At 39.2% G+C, this 26,907-nt stretch overlaps 1 protein-coding gene across 2 annotated transcripts in view; it reads left to right on the forward strand.

Annotated features, from left to right (window-relative positions):
• Nucleotides 1–26,907, forward strand: part of ccser1 (coiled-coil serine-rich protein 1) — a 97,779-nt gene that overhangs the window by 38,867 nt on the left and 32,005 nt on the right. For both annotated transcript variants that reach the window (XM_053625023.1, XM_053625024.1), the window contains exons 6-9: nt 6,025–6,166; nt 11,735–11,812; nt 20,152–20,235; nt 21,786–21,863. In XM_053625023.1, the coding sequence (XP_053480998.1) occupies nt 6,025–6,166; nt 11,735–11,812; nt 20,152–20,235; nt 21,786–21,863 (382 nt within the window). The remainder of the gene's footprint in view (nt 1–6,024; nt 6,167–11,734; nt 11,813–20,151; nt 20,236–21,785; nt 21,864–26,907) is intronic.

Raw genomic sequence — 26,907 nt, forward strand, 5'->3', positions numbered from 1 at the left:
TTAAACTTTTTCCATCTAACGCTTTTGATCATTTTCTCTTATAAACGAAGAATAAAGTCTCTGGACAGAGCCCAGGTGGTCAGGTGCTCAAATTCTCGGCCACGAAATGCTGTTCATCTCACGTGTCCTTGAGGAACAGGTTTACTGCAGCAGGGGGGCAGACTGCATAGGTTCTTGCAAGCTGTGGTCCTCGTTGACAGAAGGCTATGCGTCTGGCCCTGTGCTACTTTCCCTGTCTCCTTCTCTTTCAAGGTGATTTGTAGAGGGAGGCTGCAAAACACACATATGAGCCATGACAAACCAGAAAGTACTTTAGATTGAGAACTCTCAGCCACCATGCTTATGTCTAGGCTAAGAAATATCTCAATTGAAATGAGTCATGCTTATCACTTGGTTGTCACTCTCAGTAAGGAATCATGTTGATTTTTTTTTCCAATGCACAGTCACCATATTGGCAAGTTCCAATGCTTCGTGATTTATTTTTTTGCCTGTTTATGCATGTAATAAATGAAGAAATACTTAAATATAGGACTTCCAACATAACTCATATGTCAAGCCTGCCTTCCTCACCCAACCTCTTATTATTTAATTTCTATAAATACCATTGACTTTTCAGCCAGCATTCAGTCACCAATGGCAGAATTGTTATTCCAAGCATAGAAGTGATGATTATACACACCCCCACCCCCACTCCGGCACTGGTGTCAAAAGAGTGTCTGCAGCCATCACTTTCATCACATTCAGAAATCAGTGAGTTGACTATATGAGCTTACAGGTAAATTAAATGAAATCTCTCCGAGTAAAAACAGCACTGGGAATGAAATGAAAGAATATCAATTTACCTTTCATTAAGGCACAAACTTTTTTTTTTTCTTTTTTTTTAAATAAAATGGTGTTTAAATCTCACATACTTAATACAATTGCTATTGGTATGCTTAGCAAGGACAGAAAAAAACACGTTATTCATGTTTAACTCCGTTTAACTCCGTTTAACTCCGTTTCAGCTGTATTCCTTCATCCTTCTAATTGCTCAAACTAAATCATCATCATAATTAACACATGGGCCACCGAACTCCGCATGCAATACGCTAAACCTGATATAAACAAATCTTTCAGTGCTGATTACCCACGCAAGTCATTTCACACAAGTTTTCACACATTACACGTGTAATCATATTACTATCTTCCTTTCGTAGCATCAAGGCCAACTACTCTAACGTTCTGGTGGAAACTCTAGCTTTGTAGGCCGTGAACTATTTTGCTGCTTTGGTTTCAGGTATGTACCTATAAACATTCTTAATTGTCCATCAAACCTGATCGAGCTCCTCAGGGTGTTTGCATATCCACAGTCGTGCTTTTACTACTTTTTTTTGTTGTTGTTGTTGTTTCTGGGGTTTCGTTCCTTGGCACACATTCATACAGCACCATCAGTTTTCAAACTGTGTCTATTTTCAGTTTCATATTTTTTTTGGTATAGCACTGCATTTGTTAAATCTCCTCCTACTCACCCGGTTATCTGCAGCGACCAAATGTGCTGTACAGCTTAACAGCTTGCTAACTAAGGTATGCACATATTTGTCTTTTGCTGCTCTTGCCAGGATACAGAACTCCAGTCAAATGCAAATGCCGGTCTTTTTTTAAGTACTCCACTTTGCTTGAAGTGTTTATTTTATTACTACTCGATGTGTTTATTAGATTTGTAAGCTACAGATTTGTTTTTGGGCTTATTTTATGAGTAAGTCCTGATTGAAACATATTGAAATCTTTTGTGACTACTGTTGTTTTGCTCAACACGTAAAAATTTCCATATTTTTATTGAACAAGTACATCGCTTATTAAGATCTTTATGCCTTTTGTTTTTACTATGACCTAGATGAAGATCAGATTGTATTTTAGGAGCCATCAAGCAGAGATCCAAATTTTTCCCTACAACGCCGTAATATACCAGCATGAATGGCTTCACGGTGCCCAGATGCAGCACTTCTTCTCTAGCGTGAAATTAATGTGTAATTAGAAATCAAAGGCACTGCGTGGCATGATGCTGTAGGCCATGATGGGAATACTGCGCTAATAACCCAAACACAGAATATGAGCTATAAAGCAGTCCAGCTGGGGGAGTCCATTGCGTGTGACAGATGCTCTTTGAGAGCAAAGGGACACTGGCTCCCCGTGTCCTCTAACATGAGGAGTCCAGGTGAGCGCACAGAGGGGGCCATCAATGAAGAGGCTAAGCAAAGAGACAAGCCTTCATAAAACAGCTTAACTGGATGACATTATTAGTATTCGCATTGCACAGTGAAGGCATGAACCCAGAGAGTCCTGGGGGAAGTTGTGATGGCTATAATGATATTGTAATGGGATATTAGAGGTGACTGGAATGTTGTCAAAGCTAATGGGCACCACTTTTAGATGTTCTACACTGGGCCATATTACAGTTCGGGAAAGATAGAGGCGCTTATGTGAAGCATATTTAGGATTTATCGTGTTTGAAAGGACAGAAATCCAGCTTGTGCCAGCGGAGGCTGAAAAAGTGCTTTAGTAGTGAAAATTTCAGAGTCAGGGAAAAAAAAATCCCCATTCCTGTTATCATCAGAGTTCCCAGACAAAGCCATTTTCTTAGTGCTGTGGCTGTTATGTTAAGATGTCATCGCTTTTATCCTTACCATTTTTAAAAAAAATTTTTTTGGCTGAATAAAAGCCCTTAGATGTCGTGCTCTCTCTGTAGTAGATATCAGAGTAAAATCCATGGAAGATGAAAATCTGCGATGGTGTCTTCGGAATCTGAATAATCCGTTTCTCTTTCCTTTAATCCATGATGTAAATAATGACCCTGTAACAGATGTAGCGATCACACTGCTCAACATGTTTAGCTGAGGAAAAGACATTTAACGCTGTAAATGCTCAGTGTTGAATATTTGAAATCTTTACTGCTTGAGAATGTTTAGACACAAGCTGACACATCCATACTTTACCTGAGAATTTGTTGATCTCTGTTGATCAGGTCACATACATTTGAGTACTAGTTTAATACACAGAGCATGCAAACCCTGACGCATACATTGATGCAAAAATACGGTTTTATATATTATACCATGTAAAACACGGATGCCTATTAAAAATTGTTACGGTAGGTGTAGGGCCCATTCTATTGTGGAAGTTAGGATTGCTCACTCAGATGTCCTGAAATCTTCATGTTTATTGTTAAAACTGGAGCAGTTTTAAAATGTCCTTTTAAAAAAATCTTTCATTACATGAGTTGCTTCACTTAAATTTGACATGTAGCTACATGGAGTAGAATTTTCTCCACACTGGAATCAGTATCTGCAAAACCTTAATGCTTGCTTTATTGGCTCAGTCCTGCTTTCTCCTTTTACATGACGGTCATCTACAGTGAGGGAAAAAAGTATTTGATCCCCTGCTGATTTTGTACGTTTGCCCACTGACAAAGAAATGATCAGTCTATAATTTTAATGGTAGATTTATTTGAACAGTGAGAGACAGAATAACAACAAGAAAATCCAGAAAAACGCATGTCAAAAATGTTATAAAATGATTTGCATTTTAATGAGGGAAATATGTATTTGACCCCTCTGCAAAACATGACTTAGTACTTGGTGGCAAAACCCTTGTTGGCAATCACAGAGGTCAGACGTTTCTTGTAGTTGGCCACCAGGTTTGCACACATCTCAGGAGGGATTTTGTCCCACTCCTCTTTGCAGATCTTCTCCAAGTCATTAAGGTTTCGAGGCTGACGTTTGGCAACTCGAACCTTCAGCTCCTTCCACAGATTTTCTATGGGATTAAGGTCTGGAGACTGGCTAGGCCACTCCAGGACCTTAATGTGCTTCTTCTTGAGCCACTCCTTTGTTGCCTTGGCTGTGTGTTTTGGGTCATTGTCATGCTGGAATACCCATCCACGACCCATTTTCAATGCCTTGGCTGAGGGAAGGAGGTTCTCACCCAAGATTTGACGGTACATGGCCACATCCATCGTCCCTTTGATGCGGTGAAGTTGTCCTGTCCCCTTAGCAGAAAAACACCCCCAAAGCATAATGTCTCCACCTCCATGTTTGACGGTGGGGATGGTGTTCTTGGGGTCATAGGCAGCATTCCTCCTCCTCCAAACACGGCGAGTTGAGTTGATGCCAAAGAGCTCCATTTTGGTCTCATCTGACCACAACACTTTCACCCAGTTGTCCTCTGAATCATTCAGATGTTCATTGGCAAACTTCAGACGGGCATGTATATGTGCTATGTGAGCAGGGGGACCTTGCGGGCGCTGCAGGATTTCAGTCCTTCACGGCATAGTGTGTTACCAATTGTTTTCTTGGTGACTATGGTCCTAGCTGCCTTGAGATCATTGACAAGATCCTCCCGTGTAGTTCTGGGCTGATTCCTCACTGTTCTCATGATCATTGCAACTCCACGAGGTGAGATCTTGCATGGAGCCCCAGGCCGAGGGAGATTGACAGTTATTTTGTGTTTCTTCCATTTGCGAATAATCGCACCAACTGTTGTCACCTTCTCACCAAGCTGCTTGGCAATGGTCTTGTAGCCCATTCCAGACTTGTGTAGGTCTACAATCTTGTCCCTGACATCCTTGGAGAGCTCTTTGGTCTTGGCCATGGTGGAGAGTTTGGAATCTGATTGATTGATTGCTTCTGTGGACAGGTGTCTTTTATACAGGTAACAAGCTGAGATTAGGAGCACTCCCTTTAAGAGTGTGCTCCTAATCTCAGCTCGTTACCTGTATAAAAGACACCTGGGAGCCAGATATCTTTCTGATTGAGAGGGGGTCAAATACTTATTTCCCTCATTAAAATGCAAATCAACTTATAACATTTTTGACATGCGTTTTTCTGGATTTTCTTGTTGTTATTCTGTCTCTCACTGTTCAAATAAACCTACCATTAAAATTATAGACTGATCATTTCTTTGTCAGTGGGCAAACGTACAAAATCAGCAGGGGATCAAATACTTCTTTCCCTCACTGTACACCTGCATCGTATAATTCTTTTTTGCCCCCCCCCCCCTTCTCTTTTTTCCCCCCTTCATTACCGGCAGTCTGTGTTTCCCTTTTACGACCCCAATTCCAAAAAAGTTGGGATGCTGTATTAAACGTAAATAAAAACCGAATGCATTGATTTGCAAATCTCATAAACCCATATGTTATTCAAAATAGAACATAGAAAACATCAAATGTTTAAACTGAGTAAATGTCCCATTTTAAGGAAAAATGAATTTGATGGCCGTAACACGTCTCAAAAAAGTTGGGACAAGGCAACAAAAGGCTGGAATAGTAAGTGTTACTGAAAAGAAACAGCTGGAGGTTAATTGGTAACAGGTCAGTTACATGATTGGGTATAAAAAGAGTATCTTGGAGAGACAGAGTCTTTCAGAAGTAAAGATGAGGTTCACCAATCTGTGAAAAACTACGTCTACAAGTTGTGGAACAATTTCAGAATAACGTTCCTCGACGTAAAATTGTGAAGACTATGAATATCTCATCATCTACAGTACATAATATCATCAAAAGACTCTGAGAATCTGGAGAAATCTCTGTGTGCAAGGGACAAGGGTGAAAATCAGTATTGCATGCCCATGATCTTCGGGCCCTCAGGCGGCACTGCATTAAAAACAGGCATGATTCTGTAATGGAAATCACTGCACGAGCTCAGAAACACCTCCAGAACTCACTGTCTGTGAACATAGTTCACCGTGTTCTATCAGGCCAAACAGTTAAATAACCTCATGACCAAGAATAGACTTATTCCTATACAACATAGCATAGATATTTGCCAAATGGACATTTATTGTATTACAGTGAAACAACCAAACACAAAGTCTGGTTAGAGGTGAAAGACTACTAAAAATTCTCACTTGATAAGCATTCTTAAACACTTCAGTTTATACCATGCTTTTTCTACACACATGAATGTGATTAATTTTTTTGTAGATAATGGATTCAGTTTGATTGTTTAGTGACAAAATACTAACCTGTTGTTCCATCTCTTGTTTTTTCAGGGAGCCACGGCCAGTGTCTCTCTGTGTGTCCTGTGATGATGAGCTGTTCTCTGGGCTAGAGACCTTGCCCTTCAGGCTGATGCAGCAGGACTGCACGGCCATGAAAACGCTCCTGCTGCGTCTTCGTAGGGTTTTGCAGGAGGTAAAAAAATGTTTTTATCATGAAGAGGTATACACAGAGCTGTATGGTCCCTGACTATTAGGATATGTTCATTAAATTTATTTGGAACACAGCTATGAAAGTTTTGCTTTAAGCACACACATTTTACTTTAATCTGGAATGCTGCTTGCAAGCTTACTAGCATTGCCATGCCAACTTTTACCTGGAGCACAGCTTCATAAACCTACCTAGAGCACGGCTTCATAAACCTACCTGGAGTACGGCTTCATAATCCTACCTGGAGCACGGCTTCATAAACCTACCTGGAGCACGGCTTCATAATCCTACCTGGAGCACGGCTTCATAATCCTACCTGGAGTACGGCTTCATAATCCTACCTGGAGCACGGCTTCATAAACCTACCTGGAGCATGGCTTCATAAACCTACTTGGAGCACGGCTTCATAAACCTATCTGGAGCCAAGTTTTTGAAACTTGCCTGGAGCACATCTTCATAAATTTGCCTGGAGCACATCTTCATGATCTTACCTTGAGCACAGCTTTAGAAACATACTTCGAGCACAGCTTTAGAAAATTTGCCTGGAGCACAGCTTCATAAACATACCTGAAGGGGCGCACGGTGGCTTAGTGGTTAGCACATTTGCCTCACACCTCCAGGATTTGGGGTTCGATTCCCCTCTGTGTGCGCGGAGTTTGCCTGTTCTCCCCGTGCTGCGGGGGTTTTCTCCAGGTACTCCGGTTTCCTCCCTCAGTCCAAAGACATACATGGTAGGCGGATTGGCATGTCCAAAGTGTCCGTAGTGTATGAATGGGTGTGTGAATGTGTGTGCACGGAAGGACCCTCCCCTGGCGCACCCTGGGCAACATTCCGTATCTTACTGCTGAGCGGCTAACCCTTCCATCAACATGAAAAGAAGAAGAACATACCTGAAGTACAGCTTCATGAAGTTGCCTGGAGCACAGCTTCATCGACCTACCTGGAGCACAGCTTCATCGACCTACCTGGAGCACAGCTTCATCGACCTACCTGGAGCACAGCTTCATCGACCTACCTGGAGCACAGCTTCATCAACCTACCTGGAGCACAGCTTCATAAACATACCTGGAGCACAGGTTCATGAACCTACCTGGAGCACAGGTTCATGAACCTTCCTGGAGCACAGCTTCAGAAAGATACCTGGAGCACAGCTTCATGAACCTACCCAGTGCACAGCCTTATAAACAGATTTCCAAGCAGAGATTTCTAAGCCTACATGGGCTTGAGCTTCATAAGCTTACCTAGCATACAGCTTTATAAACATTTCCTGCAGCACTTTTTTTTAGAAAACATACCTTGAGCACAGCCGACCTGGAGTACAGCTGCAGTCCTCTCCGAAGGTATTTGGAACAGCAAGGCCAATTCTATTGATTTTTGCTATACACTGAAGACATTTGGGTTTGAGATCAAAAGATGAATATGAGATGATGGATCAGAATTTAATCTGGGGCCTGTACATTAGCTTGACTTGTGGCCTAGGAACATCGTCCTTTTCTGAAAAACATTGCCATCTTTACTTTGAGCACAGCTCTATTTGGCTAGTACAAAATATCTGAAGCACAACTGTGTTAGCTTTACTGACTATGCAAAATTTAAGCTTAATTGCTAAGGTTGGTGACAGAGCAAGCAGAGTGCAAATAATCTTATTTATTATTTGGCAAAACTGTAGTCATTCTGATATATTGACTATAAACCCAAGCTCATTTGTTTTCATTGATCCCTTTACTCCCTGTTGAATCACGTTATGTCAGATTTCATTATTGACTATCGCTATAAAGCAACATACCAGTGACACTCTCCAGACTGTTTCTCCACATTACTCTACACAGAAGCAACAGGTTTATGAAACTATTTTGTAAGGTATAAAAACTGAAATAACAATTGAGACAAAGGAGGTCCAGGCAAGTGCACACAGCAGAAAAAAAATGAATATTAAAGATGAAATTGTTTGCCCTCCTTGCCAACTCTGTCCTCTCATTAACTTGCAAATATGCCATCTTCCATTTCCATATGTAAACTGCTCACCAACTAGAATTGCAATGACTTGTGCTTTTCTGCTGTGTTTGTTTGTATGTCCCTATGATATTGAGCACAGATGAAGACGTTTTCAAATTTTCCCTTTGGTTTCTTATTATATACATTCAGCTTCAGAATTATTGGCAGCCTTAGTAAAGTGACATAAAGATTCTTACGAACAAACTATCAGCATGTTCCCATTTATATTTTACTTTTTTAAGTTCACCTGAATATTTAGGGATTCTTGAACAGTCATTCATAACTTCTATGACTGATATGTGAAGTGACAAAAGCCAAATTTCTTTAGTTATTCATAAACATGGGGAACATTAAAATGTACACAAATGAAATGAGACAGAACTGTGTTGACCTTAATAAATAAGGCAAAGTCTACCAAAAGAAAACTGTTATATCTAAGAAGCCAGAGCTGTAATAAACATGCCTGGGAGAGGACATAACTCTATTTTGCCTCCACATTCAGTGAGGAGGACAGTTCTAGAGACAATTTCTCCAAGGATCACAGTTGGAGATTTGAGGAAGATAACCATTTTGCAGTTGCTAAGTCTCCAAATCTGAAATTAGACCACCATGCTAAAAAACTATTTGGAATGTCAGCACAAAGCCTATTCATTCCGCTAATCACAAGTGTATGTCATGGAAACTTGTTAGATTTTTATCAGGGACTCCATAAAATCCCAGAAGATTTTAAGTGAAAATCTGGCTGCCTCAGCCAACTGGGATCTTCCAGGATAATAAATACATGGGCGGCTGTGTGAATGGGTGAGTGAGACACAGTGTAAAGCACTTTGGATAAAAGTGCCATATAAGTGCATACCATTTACATACAAACATGCAAATCCACACAAAACTAGTACAGTGACCACAGAATCAAACTTTGTACACAGCCATTCAGGTCTACATGAGATGATCCAGGTTTACAGAGATTCTGTATTGAGGAATGGTCTCAGATTCCTTGCTCCAGGCTTATCGTTATTATTTTTTATTTTATTTATAAGGGTTTTTAAAATGATATTTTCTTAGAATTATGTCTAAATTTCTTTCATTTTAAGTGTGAGATTAAGTTAATTACCCATGAAGAAAGTTTGTCATAACTTTTTAACCCATATTCCTTAAAGGTGCCATTAATTTTTGAGCACCGTATCATCTTATTATTCACTCAGTAAATGGCTTATCACTTCAGTATCACATGACACATCTTACCATCATGCTAGTTAGGTAACTACAGCTAACCTGACATATAACAATGATAATTTATCATAGAAGTTCAAAAGATGGTGTCGTACTTATTGATAATACTTTGTGTCATTTTGTCATACAGGTCAGCCGAGGTGGCAGGACTATGTTGCCAAATTATAGCACACCTCACGAAATATGCTTTCAGAGAAACACTCAGTGCACCATTAGGTTCCATTAGGGCATTACATCTAAGTGTGTTGCTGAAAATACCAGGAAGATTACCAGTGATTGTGTACAGTACTGTGTGAAAGTTTTAGGCACCCTAATATTTTTTTTTAGTACAAACTTTGTGATAGATTTTTTATTTTATGACTTCTACATTATCAAGTCAGTACAAAAAAACATTTTAGATTAGTTTTCTAGCGCAAAATGAAAAATGTTTGTATGTCATTAAAGAAAGAAGTGTATTATGTAAGAGACACTTTTCAGACAAAAAAGCACAATGAAGGCTGCTGGGTTTTGCTGCAAAAATAAGAAGCAAGTGCGACAGTCAAAGTCTCCAGAAAGACCGTGTCTGTTTCTGCAAGATACTCAATAAAACTTGCAGCTCATTTCTTTATAAAACTGCACAAATTGTACCGGAGACGACTTTAAGGTTGTACCGGAGATGCTCTTTAAGGTTTTTTTTTTTTTAATTTAAAAATGTAGAAACATTTTATTTAATTATTTTGAAGGCATCTTTGCGCTACAGCATTTCTTTGTATGCGCGTAAAGTTTGCACAGTTCTGTATAAACATTTAGACAAAGCTGAAAAGCTGTAGATGAAGCCACCGTTCTAGAATGGCTCCAGAAAATAAATGTCAAGATAGAGACTTTAGTTGCAAAGAAGTGTGGAGCTTTGAAAGCAGCCATATTCACAGTCCAGTATGATATAAAGCCTTGCTCTTACTTCTCATAATGTCTGATCCCTGCTTAGGGTTATTAGGATAAATTAGGATCAGTTTTATTGTCATGGCACAGAGTATAAGTAATAATACAATGAAAACCTTTTTTGAATCCAAGCACATAGTGCAATAGTAGTAAAGTGCAAAGTAAATGGCAAGGTCAGGTATATATGTACGGTGCGATGGGTAGATTTAAATCCAAAGATCGATATAAGAGCAATGTTTATACAGGATTTAGTTGTTACAGAAGTAATATAATATATGTACATTTGATTGGGGAGGTTCTGTGAAGTGCCTTCTTTAGGTCTCTCCACATATGTTCTTGATGGGGTTCAAGTCTGGGCTTTGGATGGGCCACTCAAGGACATTCAGGCGCTAGTACTGAAGCCACTTCAATGTTGTCTTGGCTGTATGCTTCGTGGTGTTGTCATGCTGAAAGGCAAACCTTTCCCCGGTCTAACATTGTGTGCACTCTGGAGTAGGACCTTCAAAGACCTCTCTGCATTCATCCTTCCCTCAATTCTGACCAGTCTCCCTGTCCATGCCACTGAGAAGCATAGCATTATGCGCATAATAGCATGATTCTGCCACTACCGTGCTTCACTGTAGGAATGGTATTAGCCAGTTGATGACCAGTATCTGGTTTTCGCCAGACGTCGTGCTTGCGGTTGAGCCCAAAGTATTCAAATTTTCCGTCTATCCACTCTACCATAAAGGCCTAATTGATGCAGTATTTCTGAGATTGTTGTCTTTCCAGCAGGTTCACCATCTCTGTGGAGGACTTCTGAAGCTCTGTTAGAATGACTCTGTTGGGTTTTTGGGCACCTTGACCAAGGCCTTTCTAGCCTGGTTATTGTACTCTAAAAAGAGTCCTAGAAGTTCCAAACTTCTTTCATTTCATAACAATGGTGCCCACTGTGCTTCCGGGAACATTCAAAGCTTTAGAAATGGTTTTATACCCTTGCTCAGATCTATGTCTCTACACAATTTGATCGTGGAAGTCTATGGAGAGTTCCTTGGACTTTATGACTTGGTTTCTGTTCTGAAGTGCACTGTGAATTGTGGGACCTTATACACCAAGGTTTGTAGCTTTTCTAAATCATGTCAGATCAATTGAATTTGGCACAGTGGACTACAGGCAAGTTGTAGAGACATCTCAAAATAATCAAAACACATGATTGCACCTGAGATCAATTTGGAGTACCTTAGCCAAAGATCTAAGGATTTAGCTAAATGAGATCAGGTTTTGGAAAATGTTAAATGCTGATATACTTCCTTTTTTGGAAGTGAACTGATCAGAGTTTTGTGATCTGTTGTATATTCAGGGTAGATAATTAAAAAAAGAAAACTGCCTGAATTGAAACTGATGGTCTTTGTTGTTTTTCCCCCCTTTTAGAGCACTGAGCCCAGCCCTGCCAGCAGCATACACTCTTTACCCATAAGCCCTTGCAGTGAGAAGTCACCAGCTTTCAAGGTAATTGCCTACATTATGAAATATACTTAGGTACTTTTTGTAGCCTTTGAGAAGGGAATTGTTCTAGTAATCTTTGACTAAGTGTAATCACTGCTAATGTTTTTGTAGTGTGTTATAATGTACAGATTAACCTTATCTCAAAATAGTTATCAGCATTTCTAAACTGCAATACTGAGAATTAATTTCTTTTCCATTCGTGTTTTAAAAAATGCTCTCTTTCCTTTCAATTCAGTTTCGGTATAGCAGAGAACTCAATCTGAATTATTTTTCTCAACCATCAACGAAAAAAATTTTGAACTATGTTGATGAGATTATTTTATTATGTGCGGTAATCCTTCGGAGCTGGGCCATGGCTGTCACGAGAGAAAGGTTTATACTTTTGCCTGTGGAGCTTTTTCTGGGGAGGGAAGCGGATTTTGTTTTTCATCAGGAATTTATTTATTTTATTCTTTTTTTGAGTCGGAAATCCCGTCGAGCTGAGCAAAGTTGGAAACGAGGTCTCTCTCTGTCCTCCTTCCTGACCTACATGGAGCACATGCAGGAGCAACAGTCTCACTAACGGGCCATGTGATGTCGCAGCTTGTCCATAGCCAGCAAGAGGAAAGCTTAGAATAGGACCCCATGAATTCTCACACTGTGTTCAGATGACAGGAGGAGGGTGGGACTTGTCCTGCCTTGTTCTAGAAAATATAAAACTTCCCCGTTTGTAAAAATAAAACCCACAATCCCACCTGAGACGGAACCGTGTCACTTTTTGTCCTACTTTGTGCAGAAAACTTTGCGTATGGAACATTTGTTATGCCTGTCTCTTTTATAATTTGAGCCTGAGAAAAGCGCTCTCGTGTGGCAAGAACAAGAAACTTGCAGGGAAAATGGAGTTAGGATTGTCACAGTCATTACCAGATTATTATTTATGTGACCGCCATCACAGTCATTAAGCTCGATTATATTTATCAGTGCAACAGGCAGAACCTGGCTTAAGTGTGTTTCAGTACATTGGATTCAGGTAAACAATGCAAAGTTCCAGTTTCAGGCTACTGAGTAGGATCTATTATTTTAGCTCTTAGGAGATTATATTTCTTAGAGATGCAGATGCACCAGTAAGCCTCTCTAATGGCTGAGTGAGTCTCCCATACAGTGTCAAACACTGGAAAATTTTTTTTACGACAAACATATTTTCCACAGCCCATATTTCACACAGTTTCTGTTCTGAAATAATAATAATAATAATAAAAAAGGTCAAACCTTTTCATCATGTAAGTTTTGTCAGATTTTCCATCCTGCTCTTACAATTCTATAATCTGGTTCATTTCATGCTCCAGTGGAAACGTGGCTTTGTTTTCACACATTGTATATAAACATTTGAAAATGTAGTGTTAATTAACTAGCTAGAACAATGCTTTTGTTAATCAGGGTAAGTCTACAATGTAGTTGCAATAAATGGCATTATAATAATGTTAGAATTGATTTGTATGACAATTAATAAACGGGTCTTATGGTAGCAAAGTGGGTAGTATTGCTGCCTCACAGGTCCAGGGTTCCCGGTTTGATCCTGAGCTCAAGTTACTGTCTGTGTGTAGTTTCGCAGTGCTTTCCCCGTGTCCATGTGAGTTTCCTCCCTGGTCCTTCATTTTCCTCCCGCCTCACAAAACTACGCTGGTAGGTGGATTGGCTTTAGGCTAAATTGCCCCTAGGTATGAATGAGCATCTGAATGTCTGTGCATGTTGCCTTGATGGACTGGTATCCCATTCAGGGTGTGTCCCCACCTCAAATCCAGTGTTCGTGTGCTAGGTTTCAGATCCACCATGACCCTGACCAGGATAGATAGCTTACTGAACATGAATGAACAAATGGTGCAACAGAAAATCACAACAAAAAGAATTGCCCGTGCTGTCTGGGTTGGAGGGGTGGCAATACTCCCTATCAGTCATGAAGACTCTAACCAATTGTGGGCATCTATGAGCTCATTCATGCAGAAGTGGGTGGATTGCACTTTCCTCCATGTGTATTAATGCTGCCCATGACACAGCATGAACAGCAGTTAATGGGGAGAGCTGACTGGTGGGCGGGTATTGGCCAATGCTTAGGGAGAAAAGTTAGGGGAAATAAGAAAAAGGAGAGTGCGTTGTCTTTATTTCAGTGTTCTTGTGAACACTCCGTGCCTATAAACAAGCGCAGTATTCCATAACTGAAAGCTTTATTCACTGACTCAGAGCTCTCAGCTCACCTCAGCTTACCCGAATGTTTCAATAAAATCTTAGTGTACTTTATGATGGACAAAAACATCTATTTCAATAAATGTAACACTGTAAATTGTTTTCAATAAATGTAAACACACTGCTGTTCTGACATTAATGCCATTGTGCCTGCTGTATCAGCAGCAATATTATTGTAACTTTCATTAAAGTAGAATCTCAAGAAGATTCTAGTCTACATTAATAAACAATCTAGACTCTAGAATCTAGGTCCTAGACTATATTTACATGGTAATGAAGTAAATGCAGTAAGCAGTAATGTTTTTATTTTATTACAGCAATGGCAACAATCCTACAAGAGTATGTGACAAGAAATTCTAACTTAGTCTTATAAGATACTTTACAGGATAAGGCTGGGTGATATGACAAAAATATCATATCACGATTCCTCGAGGCCATTTCTACGATACACGATGCATATCACAATAGGTAATTTAGCTAACAAACTGTCTGCAAAGCAGTAATAAAATAAACAAAAACAAATGTTAAACTGAGTTTGATAATACTTTTCTTTAATGCCTATAAAGTCCAAGAATTTTTTTAAAAAAATGATGTCAAACCAATGGCATCCATTCAGTACCATTTAATTTGTAATTATTAAAAATGTTTTTTAAAAAATACATCAACATATCATTGGTATCTCAAAAAATTGTATCGCAAAATCATTTATCACGATATGGATATTTTATCGATATATCGCCCAGCCTTAGTACAGGATGCCTGAAAAGTCAGGAACCAATGGGAATATGAGAAAATGCATACAGCATAAGGGTGAAGTTGTAGAGCATATGCTGTAAGTTATAAATACAAATTAAGTATATGCAATTTTACTCTCATTGGTTCCTGACTTTTCAGACACCCTATACACACTCTGACTAAACATTCACACGCTATGATCAAAATTACTGCTAACACCAGTAAATACAAATTATGCAGAGCACAGCAAGTCACTGAAGTATGGTAATTAGGTCTAAATGGAAAGATTTTTTATCTTGAAAATGGGATTATTTTCTCATAATTCGAAGTTTTAGACATCTTCAGACAAAAGAAATGCATGCATACTTGTTTTGAACAGGTGTTGGATGTATCTATTCATTCTTTTAAGCTTATATATTCTTGTAAGCTTATGAGCACAAATGTAGGTTAATCAAGGACATAATGTCAAAATATTGTTGAACTAAAACTTCAGGTATCTGAACTAATTCCAATAAATATTCCCTGGTTAAACAAACTGAGTGATGTTAGGAGAACGTCACGACAGTTCTGGTGTCAGCAGAAATAGGCAAAAAAAAAAAAAAATTCTTATATAGTTTTACAGCAAAACTTAATATTGTTCAAAATGTTTTGTTATCAAGCACACATTGTCACACCTGTGGCCATGGCAGTGACCATCTGCATACCTGTAGTCCCACTGCTTGGTACAATGTCCTTTTAAGTTTAAGATTATGGAGCTCCCCTGAATGTCATAACAAAGGCTCCAGACTCTTTATTTTGTGCCAACTGCAAAAAAAAAAAAAAAAAGCCATTAGTATATTCACAGAATTAATTACAGTATTAGTATTGTAATAGAAAGGCTGATTTTATGAATTAAAAAGAAGAAAAATGTGTATTAATAAATAATGTTTTTCCTTTACCATAGTTGAAAATAGTACAGTTGACATTTTTTTTACCCTATGTGTGTCTAAAGAGTTGAACTTCCAGCATATTCCTGCATTTGTGTTTTCTATAACAGTAAAGTGTTCTCATTTGTTGCCTGACCCTTTCCCGCCGCTGAAGTGTCTAACTAGGCCAACTAAACTGAAAAACTACTCGAGTGGACCTTTACAGCAGGCGCCAAAGACACTGCACACAGTCTTGTTATGCTAAAGGCATTCGTCTGTTTGTCTATGTACTTGTGTGAGAGTGTGTGTCAGTGTAACTGTGGCCAAATTGCTCTCTGGAGGTCCACCATGCCTCTGCAGAGATAAAATGCCTCTTGGTAAATCTGGTATCTATAATTATGGTATAATTAAATGTTCCCACAGGCCTGGATTTGGATATGACCTTTTTAATGCACAGAACGGATTGTGGTTTTAAAAAGAAGTTCACTAATTTGAAATTTGGTATCAAGATGAAAAGATATTTATTTAGTTTTTTGAGCTCCATCAGAGGTACATTGGCTCCTCTTGAGATCCTTTTTTACACAATGGAGCATTTCCAGAAATAGTTTAGCATGTGACATTGAAGCATGTAATCCTTTTGACTGCGTACAGTGTCCTCCACTAATATTGGCACCATTGGTAAAGGAGGATGTGAAAATTTCTCTATTGTTTAACCTTTAGACTTTGAAATTCACAAAAATATTCTAGTCTCATGGATATCAAACAATTACAAACAAAACACAGGTTTATCTAAAAAAAAAAAAAATTCTTTGTAAAACGTAGGTGTGCAACAATTATTGGCACCCTTTTAGTCAATACTTTGTGTTACCTCCCTTTGCCAAGATAAAAGCTCTGAGTCTTCTCCTATAATGCCTGATGAGGTTGGAGAATACATGGCAAGGGGTCTGAGACCATTCCTCCATACAGAATCTCTCCAGGTCCTTCAAATTTCAAGGTCCATGCTGGTGGACTCTCCTCTTCAGTTCATCCCACAGATTTTCTATGGGTTTCAAGTCAGGGGACTGGGATGGCCATGGCAGGACCTTGATTTTGTGGTCCGTAAACCATTTTTGTGTTGATTTTGATGTATGTTTTGAATCATTGTCCTGCTGGAAGGTCCCTCCACGGCCCATTTTAAGCTTTCTGGCAGAAGCAGTCAGGTTTTCATTTAATATATGTTGATATTTGATAGTCCATGTATCCTCACAAAATGTCCAGGTCCTCTGGCAGAAAAACAGCCCCAAAACATTAAAGAGCCACCACCATATTTAACCGTGAGCATGAGGTACTTTTTATATGGCTACCTCTCTGTGTGCGCGAAAACCACCTCTGGTGTTTATTGCCAAAAAGCTCTATTTTGTTTCATCTCACCATAGAGCCCGATCCCATTAGAAGTTCCAGTTGTGTCTGGCAAACTGAAGGCGCTTGAGTTTGTTTTTGAATGTGAGTAGAGGCTTTTTGTCTTGAAAACAACTTGTGGTGATGTAGGTGACTTCGGATTGTATTTTTGGAGACCTTCTGACCCCAAGATGCAACTAACTTCTGCAGTTCTCCAACTGTGATTCTTGGAGATTCTTTGGCTACTCGAACCATCCTCTTCACAGTGCGTTGAGACAATATGGACACACGTCCTCTTCCAGGTTGATTCATAACATTTCCAGTTGACTGGACCTTCTTTATTATTGCCCTGATGGTGGAAATGGGCATGTTCAATGGTTGTGCTATTTTCTTATAGCCACTTCCCATTTTGTGAAGCTCAACAGCCTTCTGCCGCACATCACAGATATATTCCTTGGTCTTACCCATTGTTATGAATGACTAAGGGAATTATGTGTTGCCTCATGTTTATACCCCTGTGAAACAGGAAATCATGTTTGAACATTTTCCTGTTCCTATTCACTTGGGTGTACAAAAACAATATAAATATCAATGGATATATACTTTAATCATATTTTTCTCATATGAATTCATAGGGGTGCCAATAATTGTTGCACACCTATATTTAACAAAGATATATATAGGATAAACCTGTTTTGTGTTTGCAATTGTTTGATAACCATGAGAGCAGAGTATTTTTGTGAATTTTTTGAACAAAAGATGAAAAGGTTAAACAATAAAGACAATGTTTCACTGCATTCTTTTCTCATATTTACCAAGGGTGCCAATATTGGTGGACAGCATTGTAACAGGATTAAGCCCAGCTCTTGACTGTTTGTACTTCTACACCTTGATTAATGAACATTCTAAGTGTTTAGGATGTGTTAGAAGAGTCAGAATTTGGATTGTAATTTAAAAAATCATTTTTGACCTTTATTTGAACATTGGAGATGAATTACCTTTAGATTAAAGTTTAAGTTCCTCATTCCATATACACTGAACATAAACTGCATTGAGGGGTATTGGCTAAAGTCAGCAATCAATCATATATGCAATAATAACACGACCAGAGAAAGAATAGAATAGAAATACGAATATGAATAAATGACTCTAAGGTGGTACAGTATATTCAAGCATCCCTTCAGCTGTGCTCGGGGGTTGAATTGGGCTTGAGTTGGTGGATATTTGTACTTAGTACATGAATGTCAACAATGTGGGAACAGCACTGGTCAATATACAGTATATGGCCAAAGGTTTGTGGACACCTGACCATCACACCCATATATGTGTGTGATATAACGCCATGTTGGAGTTGGAAGCACACAATTGTATGGGATGTCTGTATACTGTAGCATTACATTTTCCTTCACTAGAACTAAGGTGTTCAAACCTGTTCCAGCATGACAATGGCCCAGTCCTCAAAGCGATCTCCATGAAGACATGGTTTGCATAGGTTGGTGTGGAAGAACTCGAGTGACCTGCACGGAGCCCTGACCTTAACTCCACTGAACACCTTTGGGATGAACTGGAATGCCGTCTGCGTGCCAGACCTTCTCGCCCTTACCTGACTTCACTAATGCTCTTGTGGCTGAGAGGACAAATCCACACAGCTCCACTCCAAAATCTAGTGGAAAGCTTTCCCAGAAGAGTGGAGGTTATTACAACAGCAAAGGGGGACTACATCTGGAATGGGATGTTCAAAAATCAGGGCGCTGTGATTGATATTTATTCCTGTATTCGAGTGACAGGACCTTAGATTTTCAGTATTCCTTCTTTGTCTGTTTTGGTATTATTGAAATATTTCCTAGTAAAAATATGAAGCAAAGCATTTAAACTCACAAACTTTTGCAATTTTGAAATGGCAGTCCATACAGGATTTTAGCATTTTCTTTGTTATTGTTGCAGCAAAATATGCTTGATTTTACTCCTGCTTTTCTCAACATTTGAAATTCAACTTGCAGAGTATTTTATGCTTTTTAAAAAAAATAGTTTTGTCTTTCCCAGTGATGTTTGTTGTTAATGCAGCCTTTTAGTTGTGCTCATGTTTGACATACCTGAATCAAAGAGGGCTTTGATTGAACGCATGTTGTGATGACGTCACGTGACGCATCTTGGCCCAAACCAGCGGTAATTTTGAAAAGTTTCGGGGTCCTCAGAATATTGTGGAGTTGGCTTGATTTTTGCATTCATTTCTGCGATCGCAAAATCCTGGAAGGACTGAAATGAAAGCATGTCGGCGGCGAAGCAGTATGTTATTGTCATTATCACTAATATAGTTTTATTTTTTGTTTTTAACATATCCATCAAATTGTAGTACTGGAGTTCAGCTCTGTGTGTTATTCACTTTATCCAAAGGTGATGGGGTCTCCACTCCCCCATGCCTAAATTCATCCCTTGGCTGTGCTCCAAAAATCCTATGGAAGCAGCACTTCAATTTTCTTTGAGGGATTTGGGGAACATATTTCCATCTTTAAACGCTCATTTATCCCCCCCCCCCGCTTTTTGTACTTTCCCAATATACAACCTCAGATATATTACAGGCTTTCATTGCAGCATCATTAGTATGATTATCCCAACATTATGCACCTAAATGTGAAGACTTTCATGTTACTTTACTGTATTTCCCTAGTGTGACTAATCCCTTTACTATCTTAAATTAAACCCTGTCTGGAAAGCAGCTATGTTATATCTAGGGCTCTTTATTACCAGTGTATTAGTCATCAAATCTACACTGTATATGTATGTGGACTATGGAGTTTAGAGACAGATGACATTGCATTTTTTTTTTTAGTCTGCAACCTGTTTTTGGAGCTTTTGGTGGTCTAGAACTAGTGCCTTTGAAGCTTATGGTTCTTCCATACACAGATAATGAATATTGACCAGACTTGCTGGTAATGGTGAGCAAGTTCACATCAAACAAAACTTCAGTGTAAAAACCGCACTTCCTCTTCACTTTCTCTTCTCTTACTTGAAAAACTAGTGTTCAACCAGAAGAGATGGCCTGAATAAAGTAGCCCTTTTTAAATCAGGTTTTGTGTGTGTATGTGTGTATGTGTGTGTGTGTAGGATCCCGGGCGAGATGAGAGCCAGTCCCTGCAGCAGCAGCTGAAAGAGAGAGATGAGTTGATCCTGCTTCTGCAGACTGAGCTGGTGAGATAAGTCAAACCCTCATACACATCACCTCCATTTTCTCAGCCAAGATGCCTATAGTTTTCTCACAGGCAACCAAGATTAGCATGCTACAGCTTCATGCTTGCTTTACTTAATTCGTTTTTTGTTGGCGCTACATAATTAGGTGGTGCTAAGGCTATAAATAATCGATGGTGTGGATGTCTAGCTGGTGTCTGCTTCTCTTTCCTGAAACTGCAGTTATAGAAAGTTATGCAGATGCCCGAGAGCACTCCAGTTTGCTCTGGAAATATTTTGTCACGGGCTCACTCACTGCGTTGTGAACCAGGCACCATATGCTCACTACCACTCACTATAGCAAACACACCATTCCTTGTCCTAACCGCAAGAGGATAGATGCTGGAAGGAGAAATATGACAGCTCCTGCTCAAATTTATGGGCTGGCAATGTGGAGAGGAAATGAAAAGATGCTAGCGAAAGAAAGGGGGCTCGAATAAAACTGTAGAGGGCAGTCAAGAGGCTATAAATGCGAGAGGACAAATGAAGAATAATACTTGAGCCGTAACGTGAAAGGCCGTCATAATGATTTTCTACCTGCTAAATTGATATTCGTCAGATTGATTTGTGGAGGTGATTTCAAAAGAACCCTTAAAAGCACATCAAATTTTAAACGCCATTGTTCTGTCCTATTGACAGGGTAAAGTGAAGGATGGTTGGTTGAATCGCATTGTGGAATCTTTATTACTCTGTCATTATAGTATTGCTATTAGATTGATTTGCTTACTTGTGCATTGCAAGCTAGATTATTTATATGTTTATGTGCAGGTTTTGTATAACTGTCATGGTGGCATGCTGTTTTAGGTAGAAGAACTTTACATAATCAGTGGTGTTCAGGCTGCGGAGTTTTCTTGTAGTTTTTTCTTGCTTATGTTTTATTGATGCGTTTTTACATTTACTTTTCCGCCTTGAAAGGTCACCTTCTCTTTTCTCATGCAAACAAGTGTCTCTGGGAGCGTAGTACTACGCTATATCTGTTTGCACATCTCAAGCAAGAACATCCCAATCTCTCAAATCCCTCAAGACAAAACACGACTGAGTTTATTTAAAATCTATTGGCTGCATATGCCTATGCTTTAATGTTTCCTTACCACTGTCCTTGTTAAACCATGTTTATTCAGAATGTACATGCCTCAGGACTGTGATCAGTATATCACTTGGAATATTGCTGTATTTATTTTTTTTTTCTTTTAAAGAAAATAATTCTGCACCCAGAAGATCTTTCTAGACTATGAACACACCATGTTCAAACTGGCACCCTACTGTGCAGACTTGCCTGGATCATTTTTATAATGTCTTTCTGAGGCTATTAGCAATTTTCTTTTCTGCACCACATTGATTTTTTTATTCATTTATATTATTCATGCATTCAGCTAGGGGATTTGAAATCAAGCCTTTTCATATTTCCAAATTTAAACAAGTAATTAGATGTTACATGTAGAACAGAACTGTAACATGACTACTAATGGAGCTCTCGAGTGTAATATTGTATTATGTGCATGCATGTTTTGTAGGAAGCTGCCCGTTCTGCACAGAAACCCCTTTGCCAAAAAACTGACAAAACAACCCAGACTGATCCCCCAGCCCCAGAGGTGAGTACCCATTACCCAACCATAATAGAACTCTTAACGGTTCCTTTAAACTCTTGACTACATTGAACACGGTCGGGTTTCTTAAATTTAATTTTTATTGAATTCAGGTCTACTTGTCCTGTATTTATTTATTTATTTGTTTATTTGTTTATTTATTTATTTATTTATTTGGCCATGGTGGAGCAGCAATATGACTGCAATCCAGGCAGTGCATGTTCAGGTTCAGATAGTGCTGCCGAATCGAACACTTTCTCAGCAGAAAGCAGTTTCAAGTCATTTAAATCATAAAGCTCTGACACAGCGTTTTCTAGGATGTTCTTTCAAGAAAGAATTTTTGCAAAGTCGTCATGCAGCATGCGGCGAAGCATAAAGCTGTATAATTTACAGATATTAGGATATCAGACAAATTTTGAAACTTCTTTTCAAGTAGCCTGTGATCAGTGTAGAACCTCAGTGTGTCTACTCAGCCGTTTAGCACCAGGCACCTGGAAAACTATGGGATTAAATTTGGGCCAAAAGATTTGAATGTAACTTTTATGTAATCATGGTTTATGAATGCGCTGTCAGCCTTTGCGTTTATACTCCACATGTTTGTGGTCGCCATTCCAGTGCAAACCTGTCGTGTGTGCAGGGATTATCAGCGATTGGCTCTCATAGGCTACTGAGATTTGGATAGACAGCTCCCTAAGCAGGAACTAGAGACTTCAGTGGTTTGAATTTTGGAGAGCGTTCTGGATATGGTTCTCTGTATAGTTATAGTGTTTGAACTTGGTAGTGGAAATTACTTACTTGCTTAATCAGTATAGTAGTTTATAATTAATATTTGAGTAATCTCTTTCAACTGTTTTTTCGAGATGAGCTCTCAGGAGCGGCACAGAGCATCATTGTCATCATCCTCCTCTTCAGCTGGACACTCGAGCTGTCGATCCAAATCTCACTAGCTAATGAGAGTAAATCGCTGTTAAGCCCCGCCCCCACACATGAGGTTTGTGCCGGAATGGCGACTGTAAACTTGTGGAGTGTAAATGAAAACTCTGAAAGCATAAACTAAAAACTCTGGCAGCGCATTCATAAACCATGATTAGCGAAAACGAAGCTTAGAAGTTCACTGTTTTCAGTTTCCGTGTTTTTTTTATTTTTAATTTATTGTTTCTCATTGTATGTATTTGTTTGTCTTTTGAAAAGTTACATTCAATACTTTTGGCGCAAATCTAATCCCATGGAAAATATTTCTAAAAGGTATATTAGGATGTGTGTTCCATTTTGACAAAAAAAAAAAATTCTGACAAACGTTTGAGTGATGTCTGTCGAGTTGTAAATGACTTTGGGGGTTATCATATCTATACTTTAGAAAACGTGAAGTGCATAATCACAAGCCGTAAGTTCTACTAGTTTTCTTCTTTCTTCCCTTAGTGTTCTTGTTGCATTTTACCTCCGGCATTGTAATGCAGTGTGAAAATGACTCGCAATATTATCATGGTTTTTTTTTTTGCTCTACTCCCCTCATTCAGAATCACTTTTAGACATGCTCCTATGGAGATGAATGTCACCCCCTCTCCTTTACCTCAAATATTTCCAGCCTCTCCAGACTTTATAGCTTTGTATTATGCATAATGTGCTTCTCTGATGTGAATGCAAATGACTTTTATTCTAATTGGTTTACAATCCACACTGTTAACACAACATAAATTGGCTCCCCAAGTCATCAGGATTTTTATCTCTCATATCATCTCTAAAAGAGCCAGAGAAAGTTGAGATATTATAAGGAGTGCACAGTTATACAATAGATAAACAGCATTTAAATTTTTTTTTTTTTTTTTAATCTGTGAGCTAAGACCTTTTTTCACTACGATGTCAAGAAGGAATGTGGAAGTAGAGTGGGCGGATAAAAATGTGGATCATCTGCTTGTCTCAGATGAACCAGAGGTGGATCGAGGAGCAAAAAGCAAACCGTACAACTCTCTCTCACACACAAGACCCTCACACAACCTATCTGCTATCCACACCCTCATCACTTCTCATGCTTAGCAAGCATGAGAGAAGGGAAGTTGCACTTCTGCACTCCTCACTATGTAGACTACACCACTATATAGGTTACTTCATTGAGGACACACAGACATCAGAAAGTGTGTCTACAAGTAGGTCAGCTATTTCTAAGGCTGCTTTGACTTGAGGAGGTCATCACTATTTTTCCTCTTTATCCTTAGTTCTCTATTTATTTTTTTTCTGGAGCACCCCGCCTTTCTCCTACTGAGCTAATTAGCTGAAGCAGGAACGATAGCAAGGGTTTCATGTCCTCACTCGAGCCATAGAGCAGCAAAATAAACGGGCTGGTCACATTTGTAAGCATCAGCCACACATGTATTCAGTAGCCACAGCAAAGTCTTCTCGATGTGTCAAGAAACACTGGCCAGATGGCCAGACTCCAGACTGAGCCACTCATGCCAGCTTGTCTATTTCCATCTTGTCCACAGTTTGCACATCAATATAATATTCCGTGTTACTTGTGAAGCATGACACTCCTCTTCATAAGATTTCCCCATAGACATGAACTGGTCATGACTTGGCTCTGAAATTGTAGCACTAAGTGTGGATACTTAGAAGACCATAGCATCTTGAACTTGAAAAGCTCATGTTGATGTTGAGGAATCCATTTTTTAAAGGAATATTATGATAACCTGGATTATCTTTGCTTTTTCGTTTAGAACTGATTAGAAATTGTGAACATTGTTCATTATACATACCCAGTCCATGCAGTCTATTCACGAGTACTCTGCTGAGTGGTATGATGAGCGGTAGTGATTATCTACCCAGCGCACACAGCAGTTTAACCCACCCATTCACACGGACACGATTAGAAATGCTGCTATTTCACACAGCTATTTAGCTAGGGCAGTTAATGAAGTGAAAGATGTGGGGTAAAGTAGTGAAACTTTGTGCTCTTTCTGGCTGTCATGAAGAAAACCTTTCACAGCTAAATGCCCCCACACCCATAAATACCTTCACAACTAAATCTAATTTCAAAGAACAGGAACAATCACACAGAGTTTGCTGAGCACATTTTATACCTGAATGAGTACAGGATGGGCTTTGCAAAATTGTGAAAGAAAGCATGATTCCAAGCGTGATTATCTGCAGTGTCCAGCGCACACACAGCAGCTTAACCCACACCATTCACATAGACATGATTAGAACTGCTGCTATTTCAGGCAGCTAGCTAGCTAGGGCAGTTATTTAAGTGAAAGATGTGGGGTAAAGCAGTGAAACTTTGTGCTCTTTCTAGCTGTCATGAAGAAAACCTTTCACAGCTAAATACCTCGCACCCACATATTAATTAGAGGTAGTGATTTCTTTGCCTTAACTGGGAAGAAGAATGGCTAAAGCATTTGGCTGGTATCTAGAAATGGTCAGCTAGAGAGGGAAACAGATTCTCAGCAAGAGAAAATGTAGAATTGGTCATGCTGAGAGATGTTTACTAAACCTAAATGGAAAACTCCACCTGCTGCTTCCCTTCTTCTCTGCTTGTGGTTATATATATATTTTTGCTGTTTGGTGGCTTAAGCCTGTGGACCTCTATTTAAAATGATAAATGCTTAAGAGCCCATTTACTTTATCAGTCCTCACTTCATGACACAGATATGAATTTTTTTATGCATTACTTTACATTTTTCACAAAGCTCCCCTCCTAGCCATAAATCTTATGCCATAAATGACAGATCATTAAATGTTTGAATATTTATCCCATACGCAATGCCCCCTCCAGTCAAAACGAATCGTTCTGATTGTGGCCTCGACAGTTCAATCTATACTAGCTGGAGGTGGTGGGAAGAAATCGATCAATGATCATCTTTGTTGCTTCAAGAAACCTGTTGATGGAATAGCAGTGGACATGTACGTCTATGCCGTGTTTGAGACCTTCCATCCATCCAGCTGAGAATCTTTTCGTCATGCTTCGTGTTGACCTGCCTCACTGTCTCTTAAGTATTAAAAAAAAAAAAAACCTTTTCATTGCTTACCGTGGGCACTGAGGAGGTCTTTGTGCTTAGAGACTGAAGCTGAGTACAGGGGTACGGTGGACATTTTTTGGATTAACAGGACTGGCAGTGCAGGAGAGGTGATGTGCTAGAGAGAATACATGGGAAAAAGCATGAGTTTTGTGATGGATTGTTTAATTATTCATGTGTTAAGTTTATATAGCACCCTTCTGCTACTCAGGGCTGCTTTCCAAAGCATGTAACACAAAGTATCTTAAAAAATAGCTTATGACAGAGAAAAAGAAGAGAAATGATTTCAGCTGAGATTTGAAAGAAGTAATAGAAGTGCTGTCACGGAGCGATTAGGGTAAGCCATGGCACTAAATGACCTTCCATCCACTAATGAAAGCCTGGTGTGGGAAGCTGCAGTCTGCTGCCAGAGGACTTGAGGGAGCAAGATGGGATGTAAAGGAAAGATAGGCAGGAGCAAGACTGTGAAGGACTTTGAAAGTAATAAAAAGTAGATTGCGTTGAATACCGGAAGATAAGGGTAGCCAATGTAACTGATACAGCACGGGAGTAATACGAGCAAATCGCCTGGTGAGTGTTGGTACTCAAGCTATTGAACGTATTCAAGTTTGTTCAGAGTTTTTGCTGATATACCAATAAACAAGTGCATTACAATAATTAATACAAGAGCTAATGAGCAAATGCTTAGCATCTCTGATATTTAAGAAAGGGCAGATTTAGTGAGAAATGAATTGTGATGCTCAAGTGAAAGTGGAGTTAAGAAGAGCATCAAGATTCCTGACAACCTGTGCAGATTTATTGTACACCATTAATGTCAGCAGGCAGACTTGCATGCAAACCCGTATTGCTGGAATGAATGGGGGAACATAAAGTTGAGGTATGTGGTTGAATTTGCATTTACAGTACATGTCATCAGCAGAACAGTGAACGATTGTAATTCGTTCTGTATATGATAAAGAGGAGAGGACTGAGAACTGAGCCTTGAGGCACCCCTTGATTGACAGGTGAGGTAGATGATTTATCTGAAGTAATGAACTGTG

Source organism: Ictalurus furcatus, chromosome 5, assembly GCF_023375685.1.
Source record: "Ictalurus furcatus strain D&B chromosome 5, Billie_1.0, whole genome shotgun sequence".
NCBI classification, from domain to species: Eukaryota; Metazoa; Chordata; class Actinopteri; order Siluriformes; family Ictaluridae; genus Ictalurus; species Ictalurus furcatus.